This window comes from Gymnoscopelus braueri (genome assembly GCF_963280865.1).
Source record: "Gymnoscopelus braueri genome assembly, chromosome: 19".
Lineage (NCBI taxonomy): Eukaryota > Metazoa > Chordata > Actinopteri > Myctophiformes > Myctophidae > Gymnoscopelus > Gymnoscopelus braueri.
This window is the reverse complement of record NC_137621.1, coordinates 14027050-14053336: the sequence shown is the minus strand read 5'-3', so window position 1 is coordinate 14053336 and position 26287 is coordinate 14027050. Positions and strand designations below refer to the sequence as shown.

The 26287-nt window shown below is 42.8% G+C and overlaps 1 protein-coding gene across 2 annotated transcripts; it reads left to right on the top strand.

Moving 5' to 3' along the window:
* The first annotated feature begins 1640 nt into the window (after positions 1-1640).
* Positions 1641-25476, top strand: maco1b (macoilin 1b). 2 transcript variants are annotated; one of them, XM_080415069.1, is made up of 11 exons: positions 1641-1910; positions 4106-4247; positions 5238-5364; positions 7758-7881; positions 9316-9494; positions 11151-11760; positions 14813-14971; positions 16689-16871; positions 17832-17952; positions 19694-19868; positions 23243-25476. In XM_080415069.1, the coding sequence occupies exons 1-11, from the start codon at positions 1831-1833 to the stop codon at positions 23443-23445; spliced, it is 2103 nt and encodes a 700-aa protein (XP_080271195.1). In that variant the 5' UTR covers positions 1641-1830; the 3' UTR covers positions 23446-25476. The 2 variants fall into 2 exon arrangements, with proteins under 2 accessions (XP_080271195.1, XP_080271194.1); XM_080415068.1 differs by having other exon boundaries at positions 11148-11760.
* The last annotated feature ends 811 nt before the right edge of the window (positions 25477-26287 follow it).

Below are 26287 nucleotides of genomic sequence, written 5' to 3'. Positions count from 1 at the left end.
AGTAGTAGTAGTAGGAGTTGTAGTATATCTACTCAACCCACTAACCCCTCACTTTTCATGTTGGCTTTGGCCATTTGAATTGAACATATTATTATTCATTTGGAAAGGTATAGAACTTTGCTTGAATATTCTTACTGAAAATAGATCTATATACTCCTTATTATAGATCTTGGGCAAGGCTTACCTAGCCTGGTAAACCCCTCCCTCTGGAAATCTCATTTGTATTTTCCGGAAGGGGGGGGGGGGGGGGTTACCAGGCTAAGGCTTACCATGCACAAATATGTAATTAATAAACAAATAAACAAACAAACAAACAAAGCAATGTAAACAAGATCCTGTTCACTTCTCATCATGACTCTTCCTCTCACACGTGGGCATACACAAGCGCTCGCTGCACACACGCATGCATGCGCGCGTGCGCGCACACACACACACACACACACACACACACACACACACACACACACACACACACACACGCACACACACGACACACACACATCCAGGGACCAGATATAATAACTATCAGCTTTAAGCTCGTTTTTCTTTTCTCATTCAACCCAAAAGGATTTTCTCCAAACTCTGCATGTTGTTTTCTGCACATTGAAAATAATAAACCTCATATTATCATTATTACAGCACAATGTTTATGTGCTCAATAGCCCCGCCCCTGCGGCTCATCATTGGACAAAGAGAAGGACTGATTTGTCCACAAAGGAGCTGATTGGTTGACAAGCAGGTTGTTGTCTTTCCCTCCGCCCCTTTTGTCTTCAATGGAGCTAGGAAGGAACATGACTGGCTCCTGCGTGCGTCCATCAAAGTGGAAAATCCTGTCCCAATGGACGGACCGTCCGTCAATCACGTGCGCGCCGAAGCACGGTTTACACCTCGCCGTACGACGGTGCCGCGTGGTGAAATTAACAGCTCTACAAGCATACGACACGTCGCATCGGTGACGCGTCGTGAGCTTGTAGGTCTGTTATGTTCACCGCGCGACACCGTCGTACGACAGAGCACAAATTGGAGGAGCGTGACGTGCGTCAATAACAGCGCACTTTTGCGCTCAGTGTTGCCATGTCCGCTTATTATAAGCGACTTGTTTTTCTGTAAAGTCGCTTGTAAATATTGGTAGTTGCAGGCTTGTTTCCAAAGTGTAGTTGCTTATTTGGGCTTGTTTCCAAAGTGTAGTTTCTTATTGGGGCTTGTTTCCTAAAAGTTGTTTAAGCCAGTGGTTCTCAAACATTTTCATGTATTAATGTACTAAATTTCATGTACTAAATGTATTATGTATTTGTCCCTAACAAAACCCTGGCACAAAACATTTTCAGATGGTGGTTAGGGCCTAACCCCCATCAGATTTTTTTTTGTGCCAGGGACCACCATACCAGATTTGTGTTGAGTGATTGATTGATTGAATACTTTTTTTTTTAAATAGCTGATGTATAGCCCTGTGTATAATAGGTTCAAAGTGCTCATGTGGCCGCCTTAATATAATAGTCGCTTGTTTTCATATACCTGGTTGCTTGTTTCTCTCGCAAAACCTGGCAACGCTGTTTGCGCTGCCCCTCAGTGAGGCTGCGCTGAAAGCAAAAAGAGGAGGATCCTGATGCTCAGAGAAAGTCCCCCTTTATTTATTTCTTTGTTTAGCGGCGGCGGCGGCGCGGGGGAAGAGACAAATAATAATAATAACAGCGACGTTTCATCACCAGAAAGCCACTTCATTTTTTTATCACAATTATTACATCTTTGTTCCGTGGGACACACAGCAGGGAAGCTGGATATTAAGATTACAGTGGGTATTATTCTAAGGCCAACGCGAAGGGGAGGAGGATGAAGCGGCGCAATGCGGACTGCAGCAAACTCCGGCGGCCGTTGAAACGGAACCGAATCACCGAGGGCATCTACGGCAGGTACGGTGACGGCACCGCGGAGACCCGGAGCGGAGCGGACGGGACGGGGACGGGGACGGGGCCGCCGCTCCGGGGCCGCGGCACGCACGCACACACACACACACCTACACAGCCGGTGGTGTCACCTGGATGCAAGTGCCAGCTATAGCCCGTTAGCTATACATAACATACCCCTAGCCTTTTAAAGTACCAGCAGCTACTGACATATAGCTTCCATTAGCTCTGTGTTGTGTTGTGTTGTGTTATTTAGCAGGTACCCGCGTCAAGTTAACGCAAATAAACATTGGTCTTCCGTTAGGTGGGCTTCAAAATAAGACCAGCGGTTGACTAATATTTTGCGATTATATTTTATAGATCGTTTTGTAGACAAAATGACAAATATAAACAACAACCCCGACGTTGTTATTGCTATGATTATGTAGAGTCAGGTTATGTATGGAAATGCAATTGAAAGTTAAAAAGCTGGAATCGAACCCCAGTCTGTCCCAGTTCGGCAGACCCCGGGGCAGGCAGGTAACAACAACGTTAAGAAGCGAGTTACGACCGGGGTCTTTTGCGGGGTCGCGACACTTATGTGGATATGAAATCAAACTTGTATTTTGAAAGCAGAATCTATGCATTTCCGGCGTTAATTTAGTTTATTTTTGTCAGCCTTGACGCATCTTTAGCAGGTAATGTTAGCTCAGCTGTCAGAGCGTTAGCTAGGCCTCATGTCGAATCACATCATGTACCACTCTCTCTCCTCAATGCCCTGATAGATCCATAGATACTTGAATGGGTTCTGATATCACAGACACTGACTCGTTCAACGGTGTCAGTCAGCTGTCGTTGTGCGTGTTCACGTTACAATTTTGGTACTTTTGTAAGCAATGGGATAAGCTAGCTAGTTGTTTAGTTCTGCACAGACATACCAGCTTAAAATACTGGCACTTTTCTCAGCCAACAACAACAAACACTGCAACACGAAGTTAATGCTAGTCAACATGCTGCAGAGCTTAAAGTTACTCGCTTAAAAGTCATTAGTCAACTGTGCTGCTGCTGTTTTGCATCTGGAGTAGCTGGTATGTAGGAAGTCAGGCTGTCAACCTGCATTTGACTTCCTACATACCAGCTACTGCAAATGCAAAACAGCCACCTTCTCCCACACGTGGCACCTAATACTAGATGTGAGGCAAGTGTTGGAGGTGTCTGCTTGATGGTGCCAACAATCACACATTATGTGTGACACATACCTCTTGAGATATTGCTGGTTTTGTTTGGAGTGATGACTAAAATGACAGGTCTACTGCCTTGTCCTCAAGTCACACACACAGTGTTGCCAACTCTAAAGCAAAAAACTACAGTTCAAAAGCACTGTAACCTGCAGACTGTACTGCTGGATTCCAGACGTGAGACATTGTGAATGCATTCAATTACCTGCTTTAATAGAACGTTTATAAAACAACACTGGTTTATTTGCAGTCATGTCACAAGAAAAACGCATAGAAACTTTCCCCCCCAATTATCAAGACATCACCATGTTTTCACTTTGTTGTTTTGCTTTGCAATCATGTCACAAGCAGAATGCATAGAAGCTTGGGCCCAAATTATTAAGATGACACAATGTTGTTGCTTACCCTAGTGTGTTTATGGTATGTCACTCATTTAAAGATGCCAGCTTTGGCATCCTCTATTCTAGAATACACCCTCAATGTACAGTACAAGTGTCCAGTTGCGTCTTCTAGCGTAAGCTGCTTAGACAGACAAGGTGCATGCACATCTAATCTCCTAACAGCAGTGCTAGGCTGCACATACATCCTCATGCTCACACTGTCAATTCTCTACATTGATTGATTTAATTATCCACTCATGGTGGTCCAGAGGTTAATTGGGTGAAATAAATTGACATGTTGTCCTGTTCAAACTAATAGTATTACTTTCTAACCACCTAAGCACTATAACTTCATCGTACAACAAAGTCAAAATATCAGATCTACATCTACGAGCTCACAATGCATTACTTTGCGATGCAGTGTGAGCTTGTAGATCTGCTATTTTTGACATGTTCTGATTCTGACACATTTTCAGCTACAGTATGACATTCTCAAAAGAGGGAAGCCAAGTTGCAAGTGGTTGAAGAATAATTTGTGTTCTAAAACATCATGTTCTTCTGTGTTCTGATGATGTGTGTGTTCTCATTTCTCCCATCTGTCCAGTACCTTCCTTTACCTGAAGTTCCTGGTGGTCTGGGCACTGGTGTTGCTGGCAGACTTTGTGCTGGAGTTCAGGTTTGAGTATCTCTGGCCGTTCTGGCTCTTCATCCGGAGTGTGTACGACTCTTTCAGATACCAAGGCCTGGTGAGTGTCTGTCGGCACCGCACCACTGTTCCCTTTTAGAAAGCAGGGAGAAAGGTGGTCCTTTAAAAAAATACATAAAGCATGCACTTCCAAGGTGCTGGACAGAAGATCATATTGACATAGAAAAGTAGAGTTTGCAAACTGGATCAGGCTCCCATAGTTAATTTAGTATATTAATATCAAGGTGACGTTTCGAGTGTCTTAGCTCTTCCTCATCTGAGGATGAGATGAGATCCTCGAAACCTCACAGTGGCGATAATATAACTATGGGAGCCTGATCCAGTGTGTGAACTCTACTTTTCTATAAGAACGCTTTTCCATGCCTATGGCCAGCTTTTTGTTTGGTCTACATTTGTAACCTTTTGCCTGTATAGTTACCTGAGCTCCAGCAAATGCACGCTATGATTTATATATATATATATATATATATATATATATATATATATATATATATATATATATATATATATATATATATATATATATATATATATATATATATATATATATATATATATATATATATATATATATATTTATAAAAAAATAGATAACTTCCTTGAACATGCTCTGCCATCCATACTGCTGTATATGCGTTGGAATCATTGCCAAATGGTCCTTATAAATAATAGTCACTAGGGGGTTTGCTATGAATAAATTGATGTTGCCTGCTAAAAAAGATAAAGGGAATTAGACTGCTTTTAATCAAGGGGGTTTATTTAGTTTCAAGCAGTGTAGTATCTGAGTGTTTTACATTCTGTTTATCCCAGCCTTCCCAGCTTTTAATTCTCTAGAGCAGACTTGTAAATCACTGATCGGCTTTGATGTCTGCTGTTGACTTTTGTTGCGCTGAACTTGTGATTAATCAGCATAGGAAAATGAAACGGTAACTGGGATACACAGCCAGCAGCTTGTTTTGCTGAATGTGTTTTTGTATCCATGTTTGTTTTCCACAACCACATTTAATGTACGTTACCTCTTCCCCTACAGGCTTTCTCGGTGTTCTTTGTGTGTGTGGCGTTCACCTCTGACATCATATGCCTGCTCTTCATCCCTGTGCAATGGCTGTTCTTTGCTGCCAGTACCTACGTGTGGGTGCAGTATGTCTGGCACACAGGTAAGACCTGAGTCACGCTTCCCCTGCGCGCTTGCTTTCACCAGCGTGTGACTTCCATCCACATCCTCTTTGACCGCTGGTCTCACACACGGGCAATCAATGAACCTAGGTGGTAGGAGGTGTGGTGACTAGGGGTGTCATGATTCTCTAAATTCTCTTTTGATTTTAACCCATTAAGACCTGAGGCCGCTTCTAAACATTTTCAAAATCCTAAAAAAAAAATCGGAAAAAAATATCTAAAAAAAAATGTTCACGATTTTTCAAAAATAGCAGATCTACAAGCTCATAGCGCGGCACTCGGTGCCGGGCTATGAGCTTGTATATCTGCTATTTTTGAATAGCCAAAGAAATCTAAAGTGACACAGATGCGTTCCAGGTCTTAATGTTAAGGTCACAATCTTTTGACTGCAGTGTGCAGGTGCCATTCAAGCCCTTGGTAGCAATTAGATTTCTTATGTGGTCACAATAACATTTTCACTCATTTTGATCGATTGATTTAAAAAAAATGATTTTGATTGATTCTCGTGACACCCCCATTGGTGACGTCAACACGTCCCCATCGGCTCAACAAAGTGGCCATGGCTTGGCAATGATTGTCTGAAAGAAAAGATAAACATTGTGGTTATATTCAGTGGATGTATTTTAAAATGGAGAAATTAGAAGAAATGACATATTTACATCAATGCTGCTATCACAAATGATGTGAATGATACATAGTACAGCTACATCTGTAGAGAGACACACACTCAAGCAAAGACAATTCACCCTGTTGCTTTTGTGTAGTATAGTTGGCCTTTCTTTGTACTTTTAAAGCAATAAACCACACATTTCTCCTTCCAGAGAAAAGAGCTGTTGTTGAACTGAAAATGAATTGGTTTGGTTTGTCTTTTGGCGAGTTTTTATTTCTATTTACATCACAGCAACACTCCTGGTGAGGGGGACTATCGACGCGCAGGCGTGGGGAGTATGAAAATTTCAGCTCACGCACAGCAAGCACATTAGTTGAAAGTGAGTGGGAGAAAGTGAATCCTTGTTTGCTTTGATTGATAAGGTTGAGTGGCAACCCCACTTATAAAAGGCAGCACTCTTACTGGGTCTGAGCAGGTGCTGGAAGTATTGCGCAATACCCACGTTCATTGTGTCATGCTATTTACAAGGAGCAAACGTACTTCTCAGAATTCCATGTTTCATATTCAGAATTCCGTGTTCCATGTTCCACATTAAGCGAGCAGCGCGGTATGGATCAGGTGTCAGGATAATTTAGAGGTAGGCCCCACATGACCAAAGGCCAGGAGTCAGATTGAGTTCCCAGTGGCACTGAGGAGATCCCAGTATCTCCCCGACGCCTGGAAGCGTTCACATCTATGGCATGTCATTAGAGTATTAATATCTCTTATTACTCCACCGCCTGCTGGTGTATGTGGGCGAGATTATTTCGACAATGGACAGGGTCTGTGTTCTAACTGTCTGTCTCATCTCTCTGTTGGTGGTGGTGGTCTAGTCTAGCAGACGACAGATGATAGTTTGTAGGGCGTGGGACATTATTTAGAGATTGTACAGAATAAAAGTCCAACCTGGGATTCACATTTTGTTTGTGTGCGAGAGAGATACTGAGTCGTTGAGTGCTAGAATGAAGTCCGTCAGTCAACTTTTCTTTGCAGTACATCATGCTTATCACAGCATAAAATGTAGCTTATGCTTTGGATGTGGGCCTGTTATTTATTTATTAATTGAATTGATTGATTATTATTATTTTCTATTATTCAAGTAAAGCTGCAATGTGGAACTTATTATAATTCATAAAATGTTATTTTAACTAGCACATGTGGTTAGATGTGGTCTCCCTACTCTTTCATTGTGACATTTAGAGTATTAGTATTAGTATTAGAAATGTTTATGGGAATATTTTATCACTAAAATGTAATTTGTTACATTTTCTGTCGATTGACTTATTTATTATTATTAATTGTTTTACTACTACTTGGCTTTCATAACAGGCAGTAAGTCCACAGTGTAAATAAAAATAAAACACTTGGAAGCCAACCCTGCCGAACCAACACCTTGTTTTATGTCTCTCCTTTCCTAAGATATGTGAGTGATTGTCATTTACGCGACATTGATTGTTACCTTGACCGTCAACCTTTTTGACCTAAAATTGAGTATCTGTTCGGGGCAGCTTAATGATCACTCCCACCAAGTTTCATGAAAATCTGATCATCTGTTCTCAAGTCATTTTGTTCACAGACATAACACACAGACGGGTCCGATTGCAATTCCCTGCCACACATGCATGTGGCCAGGGCAAGAAGAGCTGTCGTAGAAGTAACTTTTGTGTGTTGTCATCGTGGTGTGTGTCGTATTCTAACTGCCGTGTCTTCCTCCTGTGTCCACAGAGAGAGGGGTGTGTCTACCCACAGTGTCTCTATGGATACTGTTTGTGTACATAGAGGCGGCCATCAGATTCAAAGACCTGAAGAACTTCCATGTGGATTTGTGTCGCCCTTTCGCTGCACACTGGTGAGCTAACGCTTCTCTCTCTCTCTCTCTCAGATAGTGACAGTGGTACCATTTCACAACACTGGCTGCCCTCTGCCCTAAAGGCATGCTTCCAGTATACAGGCCACTGAAGACTAATCTGAAAGGAACAGCTGTTCAGGATGGTCAGGATGATCAAAAGGAAGTTACTGTAGTTATGCCCACAGATGCACGCAACAAAGGTTGCAACATTTGATATGATCTAATCTATTAGTTGCCTAAATCCATCATACAAATAGTGAAACGAGGAACGATTCTTACTTTCAGTTTCTATTTACTGAAAGACAGGCACCCCGCCGTTTTCTCCACAATTTAGTCGTTATACCAATGAATTCCTCCCCACACACATTTCTGTGTATTGTCACTGCTGTTGTTTCCTACTGGCTCACCTTGCCAGTGAGGAGCCCCCACCGGGAGTACGCAGCGGCACCGTCCTACTCCACCCGTCCAACCCGGCCCGGAGGAGTGTGTGCAGTGACAAATATCACCATCCCCGTCCGGCTTCCCTCCCGGAGCACGGGCAGTTGTGTTGTGTTCATATAGATAGACGCTCGACAAAGCTGGATGCACTACGGCGGAACCCCTAGACTCCGCGGTGGTGGGCAGATACTTTACCACAGCGCCACCCGAGAGCCCCAAAGACATGCATGTTATATACATACTCTACTCCTGTCATTGCCCTTAACCAAGGTACTGGCATGTGGTATTACAACTAGTTGTGGTATTACTACTAGTTGTAATACCACACCAGACCAGTTGGTCGGCAGGTGCTGCACTGTGGCTTCACTAAGTTGTTAGGATGGGACGAATGCAGAGTAACTTAAGTTATTACCACTCCTACTGCAGGCCTTGGCACTCGTTCATCTGCAACATCATGTGTGCGTAAACGTCAACTTGGCTGTGGGACAACTCTGTGCAGCATAGCAAACTATTACTGGAATTATCAATTGAAAGTAGCAATTGTTTGTTCATGGGGAAGAGACCTTGGTGGATCTCTCTCTCTCTCTCTCTCTCTCTCTCTCTCTCTCTCTCTGTCTCTGTGTGTGCAAATTGTCTGGCATAGATAGGAGGAAGATAAACAGGACTCAAAATTAGTGCCATTAAATGTTGCCTGCATTTGTATGATAATTAAGATTTTTTACACTGATGTTCACTTAATGTTGAACTGTAGCTTCCTGCATCTTGGCAGTTACATGTATTACATTTGGGCAATAGAGTCCATTTAAATACACATGGGTATGAAGGGAGGTCCACTGTATCGGACGTTTATAACCCTGGGCCTAATCTAACCTGTAATTGAGTGTAATGAGTAATTATTATTTTACGATAGATTAATGTCAGCATTTTTAAGTAATGTCTGTGAATTCGTAGGCATTTTGTAAATGCATATTTTTTTGTCCCCCCCCCCCCCCCCAGCATCGGCTATCCAGTGGTCACGCTGGGCTTTGGCTTTAAGAGTTATGTCAGCTATAAGATGCGCCTCCGGAAACAGAAGGAGGTTCAGAAGGAGAACGAGTTCTACATGCAGCTCCTGCAACAGGCTCTGCCTCCAGAGCAACAGATGCTGCAGAGACAGGAGAGAGAGGCAGAGGAAGGTAAGAGACCAACATAACGTGCATGTACACACCATGTACACACACCATGTACAGTGACACACCCAGTGTGGGAACTATGTGACCCACATATGTGGTATGTACGCTATTAACGGTTGCCAGCAGACATACACCCATACTAGACCACACTGCTTATGCCATAGTTGCTGAGGGTGTGGGTTGTTTTGTAACTACATCCTATAGGGCTGTGCCCGACTATGAATCTTTGCTAGTTGCATCTGATTCGGCAGTCCGATATCTGTGTGCTATATATGACGGTCTACATCAGGGTTCTTCAACCAGGGGTCCGGGACCCCTAGGAGGGTCCTCAGAGCTACTCCAGGGGGCCAAATCTTTGTGTGATATCAACTTTTTTTTTTACATGAACCACTTGAACCCTAGCATCCCTATTCATTAGGTGAAAATAGCGGATCTACAACCTGTTGTGAGCTTGTAGATCAGCTATTTTCGGCACGCCCCGCATCTTCCCACTCCCACAGTGCTCTCGCTCTGTTCTCCTCTCCTCCACGTCACTAGAAAATAGTGTGCGGAGCTTGTCACAGTGTTGGCTTGATTATGGTAAAAGCCTCCGCGACCAGTTTTGATTGAAATGCTCTTTTTCAGAAGGCAAAGGATACGTACCAGCAAGCACTTACAGAAGTGATTCTACAGATCAATGCCGACCAATGGTGCTAACGCAAAACATTTAGCAAATTAAGTTACTAAACATTAAAGGACCGACGCCAGTGTTGTATTGGTGATTTTGTTAGTGGTGGTGGGACGCTATTTTAATGACATCACGCGCACGTCGCTTAACACCTACACTACAGGTCACACAATGGACAATTGATATGCAATTCATGCTGGTCTGACAACCGGCAGTCGGCAGCCGTCGTTAACTTAGTTGAGGAGTGAATTTAAGGTTGTTTTATATCTATGCATGCGCGTGCTCCTGCTCAAAAAAGGAGTTGCACGGCGTGTTACCGCGTCCCAAGACCAATGCATCCCTGACCGATGCACAGCACTCTATTCAAGAGTTTTGGTGACAGCTCTCTTTTCAACATCACTGAAGCATTAAATAAGATGTCAGAGAAAGCTACGCTATCTCTCCCTCAGAGCTATCGGGCCTGAAGGGACTCAAGGAATCTCCGTCCACTGAGGGGTCTCTGACAGATGATTTGAATTGCCGGCTTTGAAAGGGCAGCCCTAGTGTACTAGCACCAACCATGCAAGGGGTAATTCCTTGTTACATGCTCGTTATGCCGTGTAGCCAGACAAACGGAGATCTCCCCCTACTGATGATGACATCTGGTCTGGTGACATCTAAATGTAATATATGAGCTCGAACAGCGGCGAGAACAGCCGCTAACAAACACGCACGATCACTGCTCTGAAAATAAATCGTATCACAGTCCCAATATGAAAGACCACCCAAGAGTCTTTGCATTGGTTCCGCAATGCAGTTATTTTTTTATTTCACATATTGTTTACACTCAGTTTGGGTGGAAACAAATTATTTCCTATGTAAGTTGCAGTCAAAACTATTCAACCAAAATTCAGTGTACTAGGCAAAATTAATGTATAATCGTTTAAATCGATTAGTTGAATTATCTATTGCACTCCCACCTATGCATATTTTGATCTCTTCTCTTTCAGCAGCAGCAGCAGCAGCTAAAGGGATATCCGAGGTGGACGCACCGCCGCCGGCCTCACAGAACGGCGCTCTGGCTAATAAAAAAGCATCCGCCGCCTCGCTGCCGGAGCTAGAATACAGAGAAAAAGGGAAAGAGAGCCGCGGTGGAGGCGAAGCCAAGAAGCAACACAACAGCAGTAGCAGCAGCAGCATCCTGCCGTCGGCGGGGGACTCTAAACTCCAGGAAATGGAGTACATGGAAAACCATGTGAACAACAAGAGACTGACCTCAGAGCAGCTGGGCAGCATGGAGAACCTGCTGCTGAAGGAGGACAACAACTCCTCCTGCTCGTCGTCGTCGTCCTCCTCCTCCTCGTCCAAAAACTACAAGAACGCTAGCGGCGGGAACGCGGTAGCCGCCGCCGCCGCGCTCAACTCGTCGCCCCGCGGCCACAGCGCCACCAACGGCAGCGTGCCGTCCTCGACCGCACCGCCGGCGCCCTCGTCGTCGGGGAAGAACGAGAAGAAGCAGAAGGTGGCGGCGGGTAAGGGGACGTCGGGGGGCTCCGCCCACAGGGACCCCACGGATAACTGTATCCCCAACAACCAGCTGAGCAAGCCAGAGGCGCTCGTACGGTGAGAGCGCTGTTGAACATACACATACACACATGCACACGCACACGCACACGCACACACATGAACAACGGTGAGTCAGCACAGTCAGAACCACCGAACACTTATAGACTGGTTCGTTCTGTAAACCAGTGCTTCTCAAACATTTTCAGTCAGGGACCCCTAGACTGATGTATTTGGCCACGGACGCCCATTTGAAAAGATAATGTGCTTGGGGGGGACCCCCATAAAAGATTTCTCATGACGTTTTTTTAAGTAGCAGACATAAAATCTCACAACACAATTTTTGAGTTTGTAAATCGGCTATTTTAGCAGTAGTGTAAGCAGCCGATAGGATGCTGACGAGAGCTTCACCCATCTCCTAGCAACAATAGTTATGCAGTTGAAACGCAGTGCTAACAAAGAACTGTACGCCCCCCCACACACACACACACACGAGAGAGACGAGTTCCACTGACACAGGCATCCACGCTCCAGGCTTGCGTCGCCCTAAAAGTTCATAGAACTTCACACACAAAACATGTCAAGACAGACAGAGCTTCAAGCTTGGATGTCACACTGATCATATTCTCAAGCTATTCTCAAGTGTCAGTTGGCCTACTTGGCTGGACCACGATGGCTGCGTGAAATTTTGTTCTCCGAGATATGTGCGGAGGCCACCCGTGACGCCTGACGCCTGGTTCATACTTTGGTTGCGTGCCACGTCGAGCACCAAAAGTAGCCGACCTTCAAGCTCACAACGCGTCTCGGCGTGACGCGTTGTGAGCTTGTAGATCGGCTATGTTAGGCGAGCAACGCCGGCCATGCAACCAAGTATAAATTCCTCTAGACCGAAACCATGCTGTGCATGTTGCAGATGGCCCATAAAACCCATGTCATGATTGTGTCGTTTAATTGGGCTGTGGGTTTTATACGTTTGTTAACACTTGGTTAACAGCACAATTTATTATATTTATTATATAATATTGCGGATGTGTCTGGATTGTACTCGATCGCATGCACCCATGCTTGATGCATGCAGCTGTGCTGTGAGCATAATTTACTGTATATGTTATCGTACAGGTTTTGGCGAGTGACACTGTCGCACATTGAAGTATAAATTATGCATTATTTTAAATTTTGTATGTATTGTAGTAGTTTCTATGTTTCTATATGTTGCAGATATCAGGGTCACTAAGAAGCACTTGAAAACCTAACAGATCACACCTGTACAATTCTAGCCAACTGTTTGTAATGCATTTGTTACACTTTGGGTGTTCAAATGTGTTTAACCTGTAGCCAATTCAAACCACTATTCTCTTCTAAAGGGTTTCTTTTTAGAAGGTAACTCTTTACTTCCTAGACCACTTTCTGTTCACACATTGATCTTTCATTACAACTGAGTTGTGTCCGTAGTAACTGCCACAAGGGCTGTTTTGTTGTGGCTGTTAAAAGGAGTGTGAAAAGGAGCTAGTATCAACATCAATTTGATCAAGCTGATGATGGACTGAATCTAATTGGCTGACCATGATGTTTTCATCACACTGGTGCTCATAACTTACAAGGCTTTTTGTCATGTTAAAACAAGCTGCTTTCATGTGTCAAAAAGCACCATTCTTTGAAGTCACTTAAATTCTCTATACGATGTTTCACCAGACATTTCTCTTTTCTCAAATGAACAAGGACTATTTGGTGTTGAGACGATGCGCAACCTCAACTGGGATTAAAAGGTGACCCGTAACACGGGTGCCTGCCTGTTCGCTTAGCCAGTTAGTTTCATTGATTGAGTATTTTATTGACAAAAAAGTTTAAGACTTGTTTCCACTGTGGCCCATTAAAGATTCAGCACTCAAACAACTGGACAAAAACATAAAAATCCCCCAAATAAATCGTAAAAACTAAACCTGTGGTGACCTGTGATGAAGACCAGCCCAGTTCTGAGTTTGGATTGTGTCAGCATGATTTGAGTTCCGTTTTGGCACTCGAGCAAAGCTGACTAAACTTGTTTACCCAATTTGGGCTTAATACAGACTCGTGTCAACACGCCCAGACTTCCTGGTGTCGCAAGATGGGTGTGTTTTTCTAATTCCTGATTCATACATACAGTAGTTGCACGCTGATGTCGCACAACAAAATAGCAGATCAACACGCTCACAATGAGTGAGGAGCTTTGAGCTCCTAGATCAGCTATTTACAATTTGTGACACGGCGCGAACCATGTATGAATCAGGCATAACTAGTTGCACCATGCCAGCCAGAGCATGAGTCAATCCGAGGGAAGTAAAAAAAAGTGTTAATTTGTTAGCTCCAAATTGCAACAAATGTTTTCTCATGACACTTTTAACGGGTCAAGCTGCATGCTCTTTATTTATAGCGTGTCTTATTTCAATGTCTATTTGCAACTTGTGTCATATGTTATGCATAAAGCTAGACTATTTTACCACTAACTACTTTAATTTTAGATTTCCATTTGTTAAATTTTTCTCCATTATCATCAAATGTTACTGAACTTACTTGACTAATTGTGGCTTGGTTAATATTATAAGTGAGCAATGTTTGAATCTTTCAATTCATCAATCTGTGTTAGAAAAATTCTATTTACAGCTTGGATGTAACTTAGATGAAAAGTTGGATTACCCATCTCAAGAAAGTCTCTGCAAGTTGATTTTGTGTTGAAATGGATGGAACGGTATGTTTTGGAAAATGGTCGGTATTCCGTCAGTCATATTCAACGGTCCAAACATACCAGACCACCCGTATGGTCTTTTTAAGCCGTTTTCGACTGATATTCCAAACCAGTGGTTCTTAGTGAGGGGTCCAGGACCCCCAGTGGTTCTTAAGGGGGTTCCAGCGGGTCCCCAGCTAAAATTGAAAATTGAATTCATGCTTAGAAATTGTTATTCCAAATTCTTCCAAGCCTAACTACCCAAGTCTTCTCTTATGGGGCTCCCTGGCACAAAATCTTTTAAAATGGGGGCCTAATGCATACACATTTTGGGGGTCCCTGACATGAAGAAGTTTGAGAACCACTGTTCTAAACGTGCATCAAAGAGCCCTTCTGTTCCCTTCCCGCCAGGCTGGAGCAGGACGTTAAGAAGCTGAAGGCGGACCTGCAGGCCAGCCGGCAGGTGGAGCAGGATCTTCGCAGTCAGATTGGCTCGCTGGGCAGCGCAGAGCGCTCCATCCGCTCCGAGCTGAGCCAGCTACGCCAGGAGAACGAGCTTCTACAAAACAAGTGAGTGGTGGTTGTCTTGCTGCAAGCCAGACCCAACCGATATATATCAGTATCGGTCAAACCATTATCTGTAATGGTAATTATACAGCAGATGTGTACAAATTTCAACCTAGTCTCCCTATTTTTGGCATGTCATATATAATAGGCGAACATTTTCAACCATAGCCAGGGGTGTAATGGTGATTTTCTTTTTTACTGGCGGAACGCTATTTTAATGACGTCGCACGCATTTTATTTTGCCTTAATGTGTGATACATTTTTACTTTACTTTACGGGTGTATGAATAGTAGGAAACAAGTTTGTATAGGAAATGACTAGTTTTTAGCTTAGTTTTAGTCTTTGTAAATCTTCTCAAGGAATGCCTTGAATTATAGGAGCTGAAACTAATGAAGTAATGCTTTGAATTAAGTATCTTTCTCTTCTTCGAAGGTGGCTGAGGCATTCTTGTTGCGTGCATTTAGGATACTACTGGCCGCACTGGGCAGCAGTAGGCTAGCCAAAATGCTGTGTATGTGAGGAGTGAGGACACTGCACACTCACCTGTAAAACTTTTACGCAAAGCTATTTGGGAACTTGGCTCATGAATCGAGGGGAACGGTCTAGCGTGCACATCCGTGCATGTGCGTGCGGGTGATCCTGCAAAAAGAAAACTGGCGGAACGCCGTGGTGTCGCGTGAAGCGACCAGTGCACCCCTGAACATAGCAGAGCTACAAGCTTGTGAGCTTGTAGATCTAGTACTACTTCTTAAGTTTTGAAAATGTTGCCCTATAATGCCCAAAATAGGGCGCCAGGTTGAAGGTGGTTATGGATGTGTTGCTGAAAGACAATGGATTCTCTGAAATACATTTATTGCATTTATTGAATTTGAGAGAAAAGTTTGAAATCACCGCTATACAACTGCTATACAACTGTTGCTCAGCTGTTCTGGGGCATTACATGAATGACAATTGTTACTGTAACTGTCCTAGCTGTGTGTTGACCAGATCCTTAGACTAATGGAACACCGTACTGTACTGTATTGGATACTACTCTAAATCAGCTTTGTTGGGGCGACTATCATATAAAGGCCAGTCCACACCAATGCAACTCCTTGCAACTAGTCACAACTCCTTGCAACAGTTTTAAGGCCATGTCACACCAATGCAACTACTTGCAACTGCCATTGGCGATAGGTTGCAAGTAGTTGCATGCAACGGTTTTGTTGCAAGGTGTTGAGACCAATTGCATTGGTGTGGACTGTGGACTGGCCTTTAGACATGCAAGACTTAGTTCGTGTTTGTTCATTTTATACCAAATTTGAGAATCTCTAGGTGCTTGTGTTCCTATCACAGTCAGATCTCATTTCATTCAACACTCAGTTCGAAGTAATGACACACACACACACACACACACACACACACACACACACACACACACACACACACACACACACACACACACACACACACACACACACACACACACACAGACACACAGACAAGTGTGACAAATCCTCCTTGCTCTGGTCATTGTCTGCTAGCTAGCTAACAAGCGTGTGTGTGTGTGTGTGTGTGTGTGTGTGTGTGTGTGTGTGTGTGTGTGTGTGTGTGTGTGTGTGTGTGTGTGTGTGTGTGTGTGTGTGTGTGTGTGTGTGTGTGTGTGTGTGTGTGTGTGTGTGTGTGTGTGTGTGTGTGTGTGTGTGTGTGTGTGTGTGTGTGTGTGTGTGTGTGTACACAGGCTCCATAATGCCGTGCAGGCCAAGCAGAAGGACAAGCAGGCGGTGGGCCAGCTGGAGAAGAGGCTGAAGGCCGAGCAGGACGCACGTGCCACCGCCGAGAAGCAGCTCGCAGACGAGAAAAAACGCAAGAAGCTGGAGGAGGCCACAGCAGCCAGGGCTATAGCCCTGGCAGCAGCATCCAGGTACACAGTACACACACATGGAAGTACTTGTCGACTTTTAGACCAGTGGTTCTCAAAGTGGGGTCCAGGGACCCTGAGGGTTCCTTGGAGGGGGGGGGGTCTCAGAGTTACTACAGGGGGGCCGCCAAATCTTTCTGTGATAGGATATTTGTTTTTACATTAACCACTTGAAGCCTATACCCTTTTCTGAGGGTATAGGGTGTGCGAGGCGTTGTGAGCTTGTAGATCGGCTAAAAAAAAAATTGGTGTAGAGGGAAAAAAGAGCAGACCAAGTACAGAGTTGAAAGGTCAAGTTTACTTAGTACTAAGGGCTGGAGTGGTTAAATGTCTGAAAATACACATTAACATGAATCCAACAGCAAACAAGTCTAAGAAGCTTTCTATGAAATCTATGAAAAAGTGAATAATCTAATCTGCAACACAATGTTATACATTATGTAGTGGGTGTGGGGGGGGCGGTCCCTGCTTCATCTCTCTCTCAGCTAAGGGGTCCTTGGCCTGAAAAACGTTGAACACCCCTGCTTTAGACAATTTGTGATGTGGACTTTGAAAGATTGTGATTACTTGTGATGCTGGCTGAGAAAACACAATTATTTCCGTCTCCTGCTGTATGGTTTAACTGTCTGATCCCTACACTGCCCATAATTCACTGTAAAGGTCTCCAGAAGTTCTCAAGACCATAATACTCCCACTAGACTAGAGTATAACTGAAGAAATGTGTTCAATTCAGTGTAGACTAATATACGATAAGTAGGGGGATTCAAGCCAGTCAGCCAGATAACTGCTAATTAATTTAACAAACTGTCTCAAAGCCTTTTAAAGTGCACAGGGAAGCCACACCATTAAGCCTAATTTATACTCCGTAGCTAGCTTGTAGATCTGTTCTCTTTGGCACGCAACCCACTTCCGCGATGGAGTGTAAACTAATCATTAGAATCCGTCTTGTTTTGTTGTCCTCAGAGGGGAATGCACAGAAACGCTACGGAGGAGGATCACTGAGTTAGAGACGGAGTGTAAGAAACTCACAATGGACATCAAGCTCAAAGAAGACCAGATCCGAGAACTGGAAATTAAAGTGCAGGTGAAGTCATTTTCACTGTTTGAGAATATCTACAGTCTGTTCACTGATGTGACTGTAATTTGTGTCCTGGAGACCAGGCCTGGAGCACAATGTTTATTTCTTACATTGAATGTCACCATATCTATAAGGGAAGTTAGTTTTCAGAGGTCATTTAGCCAAAAACGAAACATCCTTTTGGAGCTATAACATTTTTGTGACTTTCTTTGTGTTAATTCTAGGCAGGCACAACTTTGTCTTATAGTAAAAACTTAGATGTTTTGCTAGAAAAACAAGGATTATAAAGTCAACATAAGCCCCTTTCTCCAGCAAGTTGAGAACAGGAATGCCACCTTTATGGTTTTATCTCTGACTTGGTGCTGTCAGTTCTGAATGTTTTAATTAGAATATATTCAAATATTTTATGTAATTGTATAAAATAATGTATAGTTATAAAATAATACACATGCACGTGCGCGCATACAAATGCAATAATAACGGGCTAAACAAAATAGTGAAACCAACTATATTAGTTAAGGGTTATGGCTTTAATATAGGCTCATTTTGCTGTTGTTTTTTAAACGTAACTTTCAAGTGAAGTTTATTGGGGGAAAGGGAGGAGTCTTGCCTGCTGCGCTGAACCAGCTGTCTGTCACGGTCTCAGCGCAGACACACACAGGCGCACGGCCATGTGTGCACAACTTGCTATTAACTTGCTAGTGTGCAGTGCATGCACACCAACATTTATTGTTGATCATGTTTCACATGATAAAAGCATTTGTTTTCACATCGGTAGGTCAGGAAGCATCATCAGATTCGGTACATTTATGGAGGGAAAAAAACCAACAACATTCAAATGGCAATTTAAAAAAAGAAATCTCATTCAAATTATATTTGACTATCGAAATTTGTTTCCCGGCAGCCCTACTCTGACTACTACCTCCTCACTATATTTAAAATGGGGATAGCTGAAGGAACGAAGGAGTCCCTGTTGTACCGATCTAAAATTAGTGCAAGGAAGGAATTGAAACCTAAAGAGATAGTTCACCCCCAAAATATTTTTTTTCCTATTGATTACTCACCCCATGGAGACTTGAATTCATGGATATTTTTTTGTTTTTGTCGCATTCCTTAGCCAATAATTTGATGACCGGCAGCGGTTCCGGTAGGAGACACAAAGAGTCTTCTTTGTGTCTCCTACCGGAACTGCTGCCTACCGGTCCACTGGTCATCAAATTATTGGCTTAGGAATGCGACAAAAACAAAAATATCCAAGAATTCGATACATTTATTTGTTTTAGCTCTTGCTCAGTTGATTTTCCTATTTTGTCTCATCTGTTTATGAAAGTAGGTAGCTGATATACTGCACTTTTACTTTAGTGCTAGGTATACTCTTGGTTGCTTGTTTTAGAAAAGAATGCACTTAAATGCTTCTGGTGATTAGTAGTTTTGTTCCCTACCTATGTTGAATGCACTTATTGTAAGTCTCTTTGGATAAAAGCGTCTGCTAAATGACTGTAATGTAATGTAATGTAATTCAAGTCTCCATGGGGTGAAATACGCGCAAGGTTATAAAACACGAAAATCGTTGGCACTGGGTGAGTATATTATGAAAATACTCTGGCAGTCAAAAGAGTTCATGTCCTCCAACTCCAAGAGACAGCTTGTGTCTACCATCTACCTGTCATGTAATGATGACAGCCAGGCTGCTCTGCTGGACATCTATGATCTAACTGGATAACTGACTGAACTGTCTGTCTGTCAGGAGCTCCATAAATATAAAGAGAACGAGAAGGACACAGAGGTGTTGATGTCAGCGCTGTCAGCCATGCAGGATAAAACCCAGCACCTGGAGAACAGCCTGAGTGCAGAGACCAGGATCAAATTGGACCTCTTCTCGGCACTGGGCGACGCCAAGAGGGAGAAGGAGATCGCACAAGGTGAGCGTCCACCCATTTCTGCTACGCACCAGCGGTAAAACAAGCGCACACAATTACTCGCCAGGAAGTTTCCTTGTTAGGTAGCATTTTTAGGAAATATCGCCACTTAGGAATGTCTCCTGACAGAAGGAAGCATAGAACATGACCTAGTTAGGATTCTTGGTTTGGTGAAATTTCGAGGAAACGATAAAGTGGTCCCTTGGGTGTGATGTCCCATAAAGCAAAGAATGTGATCCTTACAGTACAGCCAGTTATTTTAATGGTTTATTCATTTTTAACTTCCTCTGTTTCTTACAAATACAAATGCAAATCATTAGACAGATTGTGTCCCCCCACCCACCCGAGTCCCGATCTAATCTTTACATTTTCCTAGATAGCTGCACAGTGCACACTTCCAAATATATAAAAGTTACCAAAACCAGTCAATTTTAGGAAAGATGCTTGACGCCTCTCGAAACGCACTGAAATGGTTGTTGGACTGCATTTTTCATTTTAAATCACTAAATCATCCGAAACCTGTTTTTGCTTGCTTCTGGAACGGTACATGTCTGTAATTAGACTGTAAAAACGTACAGAGTGGATCGGGACTTCTAGTAAAATAAAAATAAAAGCTCATCAGCAACGTCATCCATAGTTTAATTGGAATCAACAGAACCAATACTTAGAGGTAATTTGTGCTACAGCAGAAGGCTCTTTGTTAATATGTTTTTTTGTTGAAGTAACCACACCTGGCGCAAGCAGGATGGCTGATAACCCTGCTGCTTAGGTAATCCAGTAGGCCCCTTACTGTTACAAAACGTCACCCTCCATTACAGATCTGAATCTCACCATATGCTAATAGGATGGCTGACCCTGCCGGGAGCGTTTTCTCCCTGCAATTATTTCGCCAGGAAATATATTTTTTCCAAACTGTTTGTTTCAGTACATCCTCACTGAATATGAATATTACGTGGTGATAAAGTGATGCAGCTTGTATTCGAAACCAGCATCAACCTGTATGAATGAGGCATCAATTATATGAATAGTTTTCATGCAAAATACTTGCTGTTGATTTTCGTATTGTTTAGTCGCCATGCTTCGTGGTGTGTAAAGACCTTTTGAAACGGAGCAATTCTGCAACCACTATTCTGTCACTAAACAAAAGTCCAAAGCACTTAAAAGAAGCTTCTACCGTATATGACTATGCACTTGTGCTGTTTTACAGCTATAGCATTACAAGTTGATATGCGTACAAGTTGATAATCATACTTACAGACATAGCTATGACATTAACCAATTAAACCCTTTACACTTTGTTGACCGAGGTCCCCCAGGGGTTTGTATACTTGGTCCCTTAATTTCCCCCCCCTCTACACCATACCTCTTCACCAGAAATAGACGATCTATCCAAGGATATTTTTGACCTATTATGACATGCCCAGAATAGGGACGCTTGTTTTAGTTAGGTTAAATGCAGTGCCGATTTTCTTTCTTTTCTTCTGCCGCAGACATTAGACACTGTTCCATCTTACTTATCTTATGACCCAATGTAAGCCTCATCTCCTCATCCCTAAAGTCAGGAGTGAATGTACGTCATACAGCTGGATTAATGGCTCTGAAAATAATTAGTTCTGTGCTTCCCCCAGTTCTTTTAATGCTAATCTTCTCCAGTGATTCAGCATTCAGTCAATTATCGCAAGAGCTCTTTTCTGTGGTTGATCGCTGCTTGGTGTCCTATTAAACGTCATCAATTTCACACAATTAGTGTCATGTGACGTGTAAATGACTCTCACGTGACGTGTGGTGTGAACCACACACGGAAGTTAACCAGTTAAGCCCCTGTATGCTTAGTCACTCGGCATATAGTGAAAATAGCAGATCTGTAAGCTCGCAACGTGTCGCATCGTGACATGATGTGAGCTTGTAGATAGGCTGGTGTCGCTATTTTTTTAAACTTTTGAAAATCTTCGAAAATCTTCTGGTGTCCCAAAATAGGGACACCAGAAAGTGGTTCTACTAAGCAGACTCCCACATGAGTGGAGAAACATTTTCAAGTACTCAATCTTATGTCCAGTGAACTCTGGTTGTTTAATAAAGTTTTTATATAACAATCGACAGTTGTTACTAATATTTGTATTGGTATCAACCGTTATGCTTTGTACTATATTTGGATTAACTTCCAAAAAGGTAGACAAAGGGGCTCAACTGGCCTTCTTTTACTAAAGAATTCTCTACATTTATAATTTAGCAACATAGAAACATCTTCAAAGTGACAATGTGAGCAAACGGGCACAAAAATGCAACCGCTCAGGTCATCCTCTGGCAGTTAGAACTGAAATATTGGTGCCATACCTTTGCACATAAAGAGGAGACAAAGTAAGGAGGGGGGGGGGGGGGGGTGAGCATGTGAGCCGGCCTCTACAGTATAGGAGCAAGGCAAAGGAAAGAAAAATCACTCACCCCAACATTATGCATAAACAGTTATACAAAAACAAATATAGAGCCTACCACAGGGGGGTGACATAGAGTCTAGAGTCAAGAGACTATACAAAATAGTCCTACTGTAACATATCCTGTATATCACTAAGGGCAGGATAAATCATGCTTATTAAATCCATATGATATCAAAATCGTCATCCTCAGATGGGGGTTGACTAAGTCAGTGGTCTGGCAACATGGGAATCCATTTGGTAAAAAAGAAAAGGGTGAAAATATTAGATTTTGCCGATTTCGCGCTTTCCTATTTCTGTTGCATATAGCATTTTTCTGTTCTGTTCTGCAATGTGGGTGTGTAATAAGCAGGATGTTGTGTAATGTGAATGTGTGAAAGGTGGGATGTATTGCCTATATGAAGGAGTGACCCTTAAGGGTCCATTTGGTTCCATTTGGTTCCATTTGTACACTTAACCTAACACTCAGGGTTTTAATGTTGCAGTGTTACTGTATGAAGTATAATCTCCATCTTTCGTTACTGTCTGGCCATGGCTGCAACTATCGATTTGTTTCTTGGCAATTATTCTAGTTTTTGATTAATCGAATAATCTTGATATGCGATTTAGTTTTTTAATCAATGATTCTTTTTAATAATTGACTACTAAATCAATTACTATTATTTACTTTATAATTATTACTTCATGGAGCGTTTTTTTTTTTTGCGAAAGTAGGCAATCTACAAGCTCACAGGCAACATGTTAGGTTGTAGATCTGCTATTTTTGCAAATTTTAAAATTATTATTAAATGTATTTGTTTGATTAACTGTTGCACCCCAATCTATACCAATATTTATCTGATGTTTCTTGAGGACTTGAGTAATATAATATCCTCACACGTCTGATCTCGATGTCACCGACTCACCTGTGTCCCATGTTTTCGGGCCGTCTCATCCGCTCTGCAGGTCAAATCCTGCAGAAAGACCAGGAGATAAAAGACCTGAAGCAGAAGATAGCCGAGGTGATGGCCGTCATGCCCAGCATCTCCTACACAGCCGACACCAGCAGCATGAGCCCCGTGACGCCCCACTACTCCTCCAAGTTCATGGACACCAGTCCTTCTGGCCTGGACCCCAACGCCTCCGTCTACCAGCCCCTCAAAAAGTGACCCACCACCGGATCCCCCGGCCCTCAGACCCCCACTACTTCCCCTCCATCCATCCTCCCATCAAAAGATCTTTCTTTTCCGCAGACCGCCCTCCCACCCAACCAACCCACCACCTCCGAGATCCGCTCGGCGTGTCTGCGGCCGAGAAGGTGGTTTTGTTTGGTTTTCCCTCCCCTCTTCACCAGGTCAGAAGGATGTCGTTATCGTGTGACTGTATTTGTTGTAGTTAAAACAAAAGACAAAAAAGTAAAAGACTTTTAAGGGACATTACGTCAACTAGGACCCTTGCCCCTCCCCTCCGTTTTATTTTTATTTTTTTCTTCTTGTAAGTGTCTAGTGAAACCTCACAGAATCGGGCCTTTATCTTCATCCAAAGAGCGTTACTGCTCACCGCCCACCACCACCACCACCAGCACTTAAACCACCTGCTCTCGTTGGCCTCGGGGATGAATGGCTAGTTTACTTTCTTAGGTTTGGTTTCTCATCATCAAGTTGGAACACAGAGTTCTGATTAACAGAATGCGTCCCTCATATTTCTCCATCAGAAGATCTGACCGATATAATCCCACCCCTCACCCAATCCCCACCTCAAGGTAGGATGTTAACAGGTGTACAATCAGAGGAATGTATAGTGCAAAGTTGGCACAGACTCTCGTCCTGATGTGTTCAAGTTTTTCTTTTTTTAACAGTCCAAAATCAGAGACCAAATTGCATCCTGCTTCTCAGCTGTTCTTTTGTGGTCAATGGTTTGTTCTGCCTTTTGGAAAGTGATTTTTTTTGGTATATCTCTTCATTGTTCAGTTTTGCAAAGTTAACACTGTCCTCTGGAAAACGGCCCGAGATGTAAATAGAGCAGTGGTTTTACGTTAAATTAGCCCAGAGTTTGAGTGAGCAAATCCAGTCTGCTCTGCAAGTTCAGCATTAAGACAAAGTGATTTGGTTTCCCTGTCTGTACTTCCCTCAATGACGTCCAAAATAGGTTTAAAGTTGTGCAAAGATGTCACTAAGACAAATTAGTGTCTAATAATATGCCTTCTCAAAGTTCTGCATAGTTTTCACTCATTGTCATGTTCACAGTGCCTTGAGACAGGACTTTAATTAGAGGATTAAACGAGACCATACGACCCAGCCTGATCTCAGCCCTTCTCTACTGAATGTCAAGCATTTGGCCAAGCTGGAAAGGAACAATTTGGCAGCAACCATTGAGAACGTTATCTAATGTCGGTACGACATTATCCCCGCTAATTGCCCCTGAACCCAGTTCAGTGTTCAGGGGCAACTTCATTCTTACCACCAGTGACATTGACCAGCTGAGGTTAAAGAGATTTTTTTTAACTAATCCTATTGTTCTAATGTGAGGAGGATACGTTTAGAGCAGGGGTGTCGAACTCATTTTGGTGTCCGGGCAAGATTGGTCAAATGGTGACTTGAGGTGGGCAGGAACCAGTTGCGGACGCACATGCGCGCTCACACGCATTCAGTTATACAGCATTGTTTTTCAATCTGTTGTCTTGTCTTGTTATTATTATTATTATTATTATAAACCATTTTAAGTACAATAATTCAATTTGAAGTTAAACAATACCTGGTAATGTGTGTGGGTGGTTAAATAATTACATTTATAGAACAGTGGTGTAAAGTAACTAATTACATTTACTCAAGTACTGTACCTAAAGATTTGAGTTTTACTTTACTAGAGTATTTCCAATTTCCAGAACTTTTACTTCTACTCCACTACATCTCAGTCACTGCTATAACTACAGTATATCACTTTAAAAAATGTTTTATGAAGATTAGCTACTTTAATTATTTACATTAAAATCAAACAATGCAATTTGTAATGAGCCCATCCATTTGAAATACAACAATTAAATTCATTACCTGGTAATGTGTGAGGTAATGTGTGTGGTTATGATAATGTTCTCATCAGAACGGCCAATAACATTTACATTTTTTGTTTCTGTTAGCTAATGTGTGCCCATTGTTCTCAGGTTTCAGCTATAGATCACTGTACACAACATTCTTTTTATGCAGGCATACCTTCAACAAGGAAACTATATTATATATATATATATATATATATATATATATATATAGACATAAAAAAGTTAGAGAACCACATATTATAGCAACATGTGTTTCAGAAAACTGTTAGGATTTAGGAGACATTTGTAAAGATTTCCATGATTTTTCAAAAATAGCAGATCTACAAGCTCATAGTGCGAGCTCCTCCTTTCCTTTCTTCGTGTGTGTGTGTGTGTGTGTGTGTGTCTGTCTGTCTGTCTGTCTGTCTGTCTGTCTGTCTGTCTGTCTGACAGAGAGAGAGTGTGTGTGTGTGTGTGTGTGTCTGTCTGACAGAGAGAGAGAGAGAGTGTGTGTGTGTGTGTGTGTGTGTGTCTGTCTGACAGAGAGAGAGAGAGAGAGAGAGAGAGAGAGAGAGAGAGAGAGAGTGTGTGTGTGTGTGTGTGTGTGTGTGTCTGTCTGACTGACAGAGAGAGAGAGAGAGAGAGAGTGTGTGTGTGTGTGTGTCTGTCAGAGAGAGAGAGAGAGAGAGAGAATACTAGCTAGTTGAATAGACGGTTAACGAGCCAATCAGCCAGAACAGTCCACAGCTGGCTGTGGAATGTTGGCTGACTACCGGGCCATCAGAGGTACTTGCTGCAGCCAGTGGGGGAGGGGGGAGAGCTGCTTGGACGCTCAGCAAGGCACCGTGTAAACTCCGACTCTGTCTGTTAGAGGTAGTATCAATTCACTATTTGTAAAAGTATTTCGCGGGCCGCACTGGACCTTTCCGCGGGCCGCAAAATGCCCGCGGGCCGCGAGTTTGACACCCCTGGTTTAG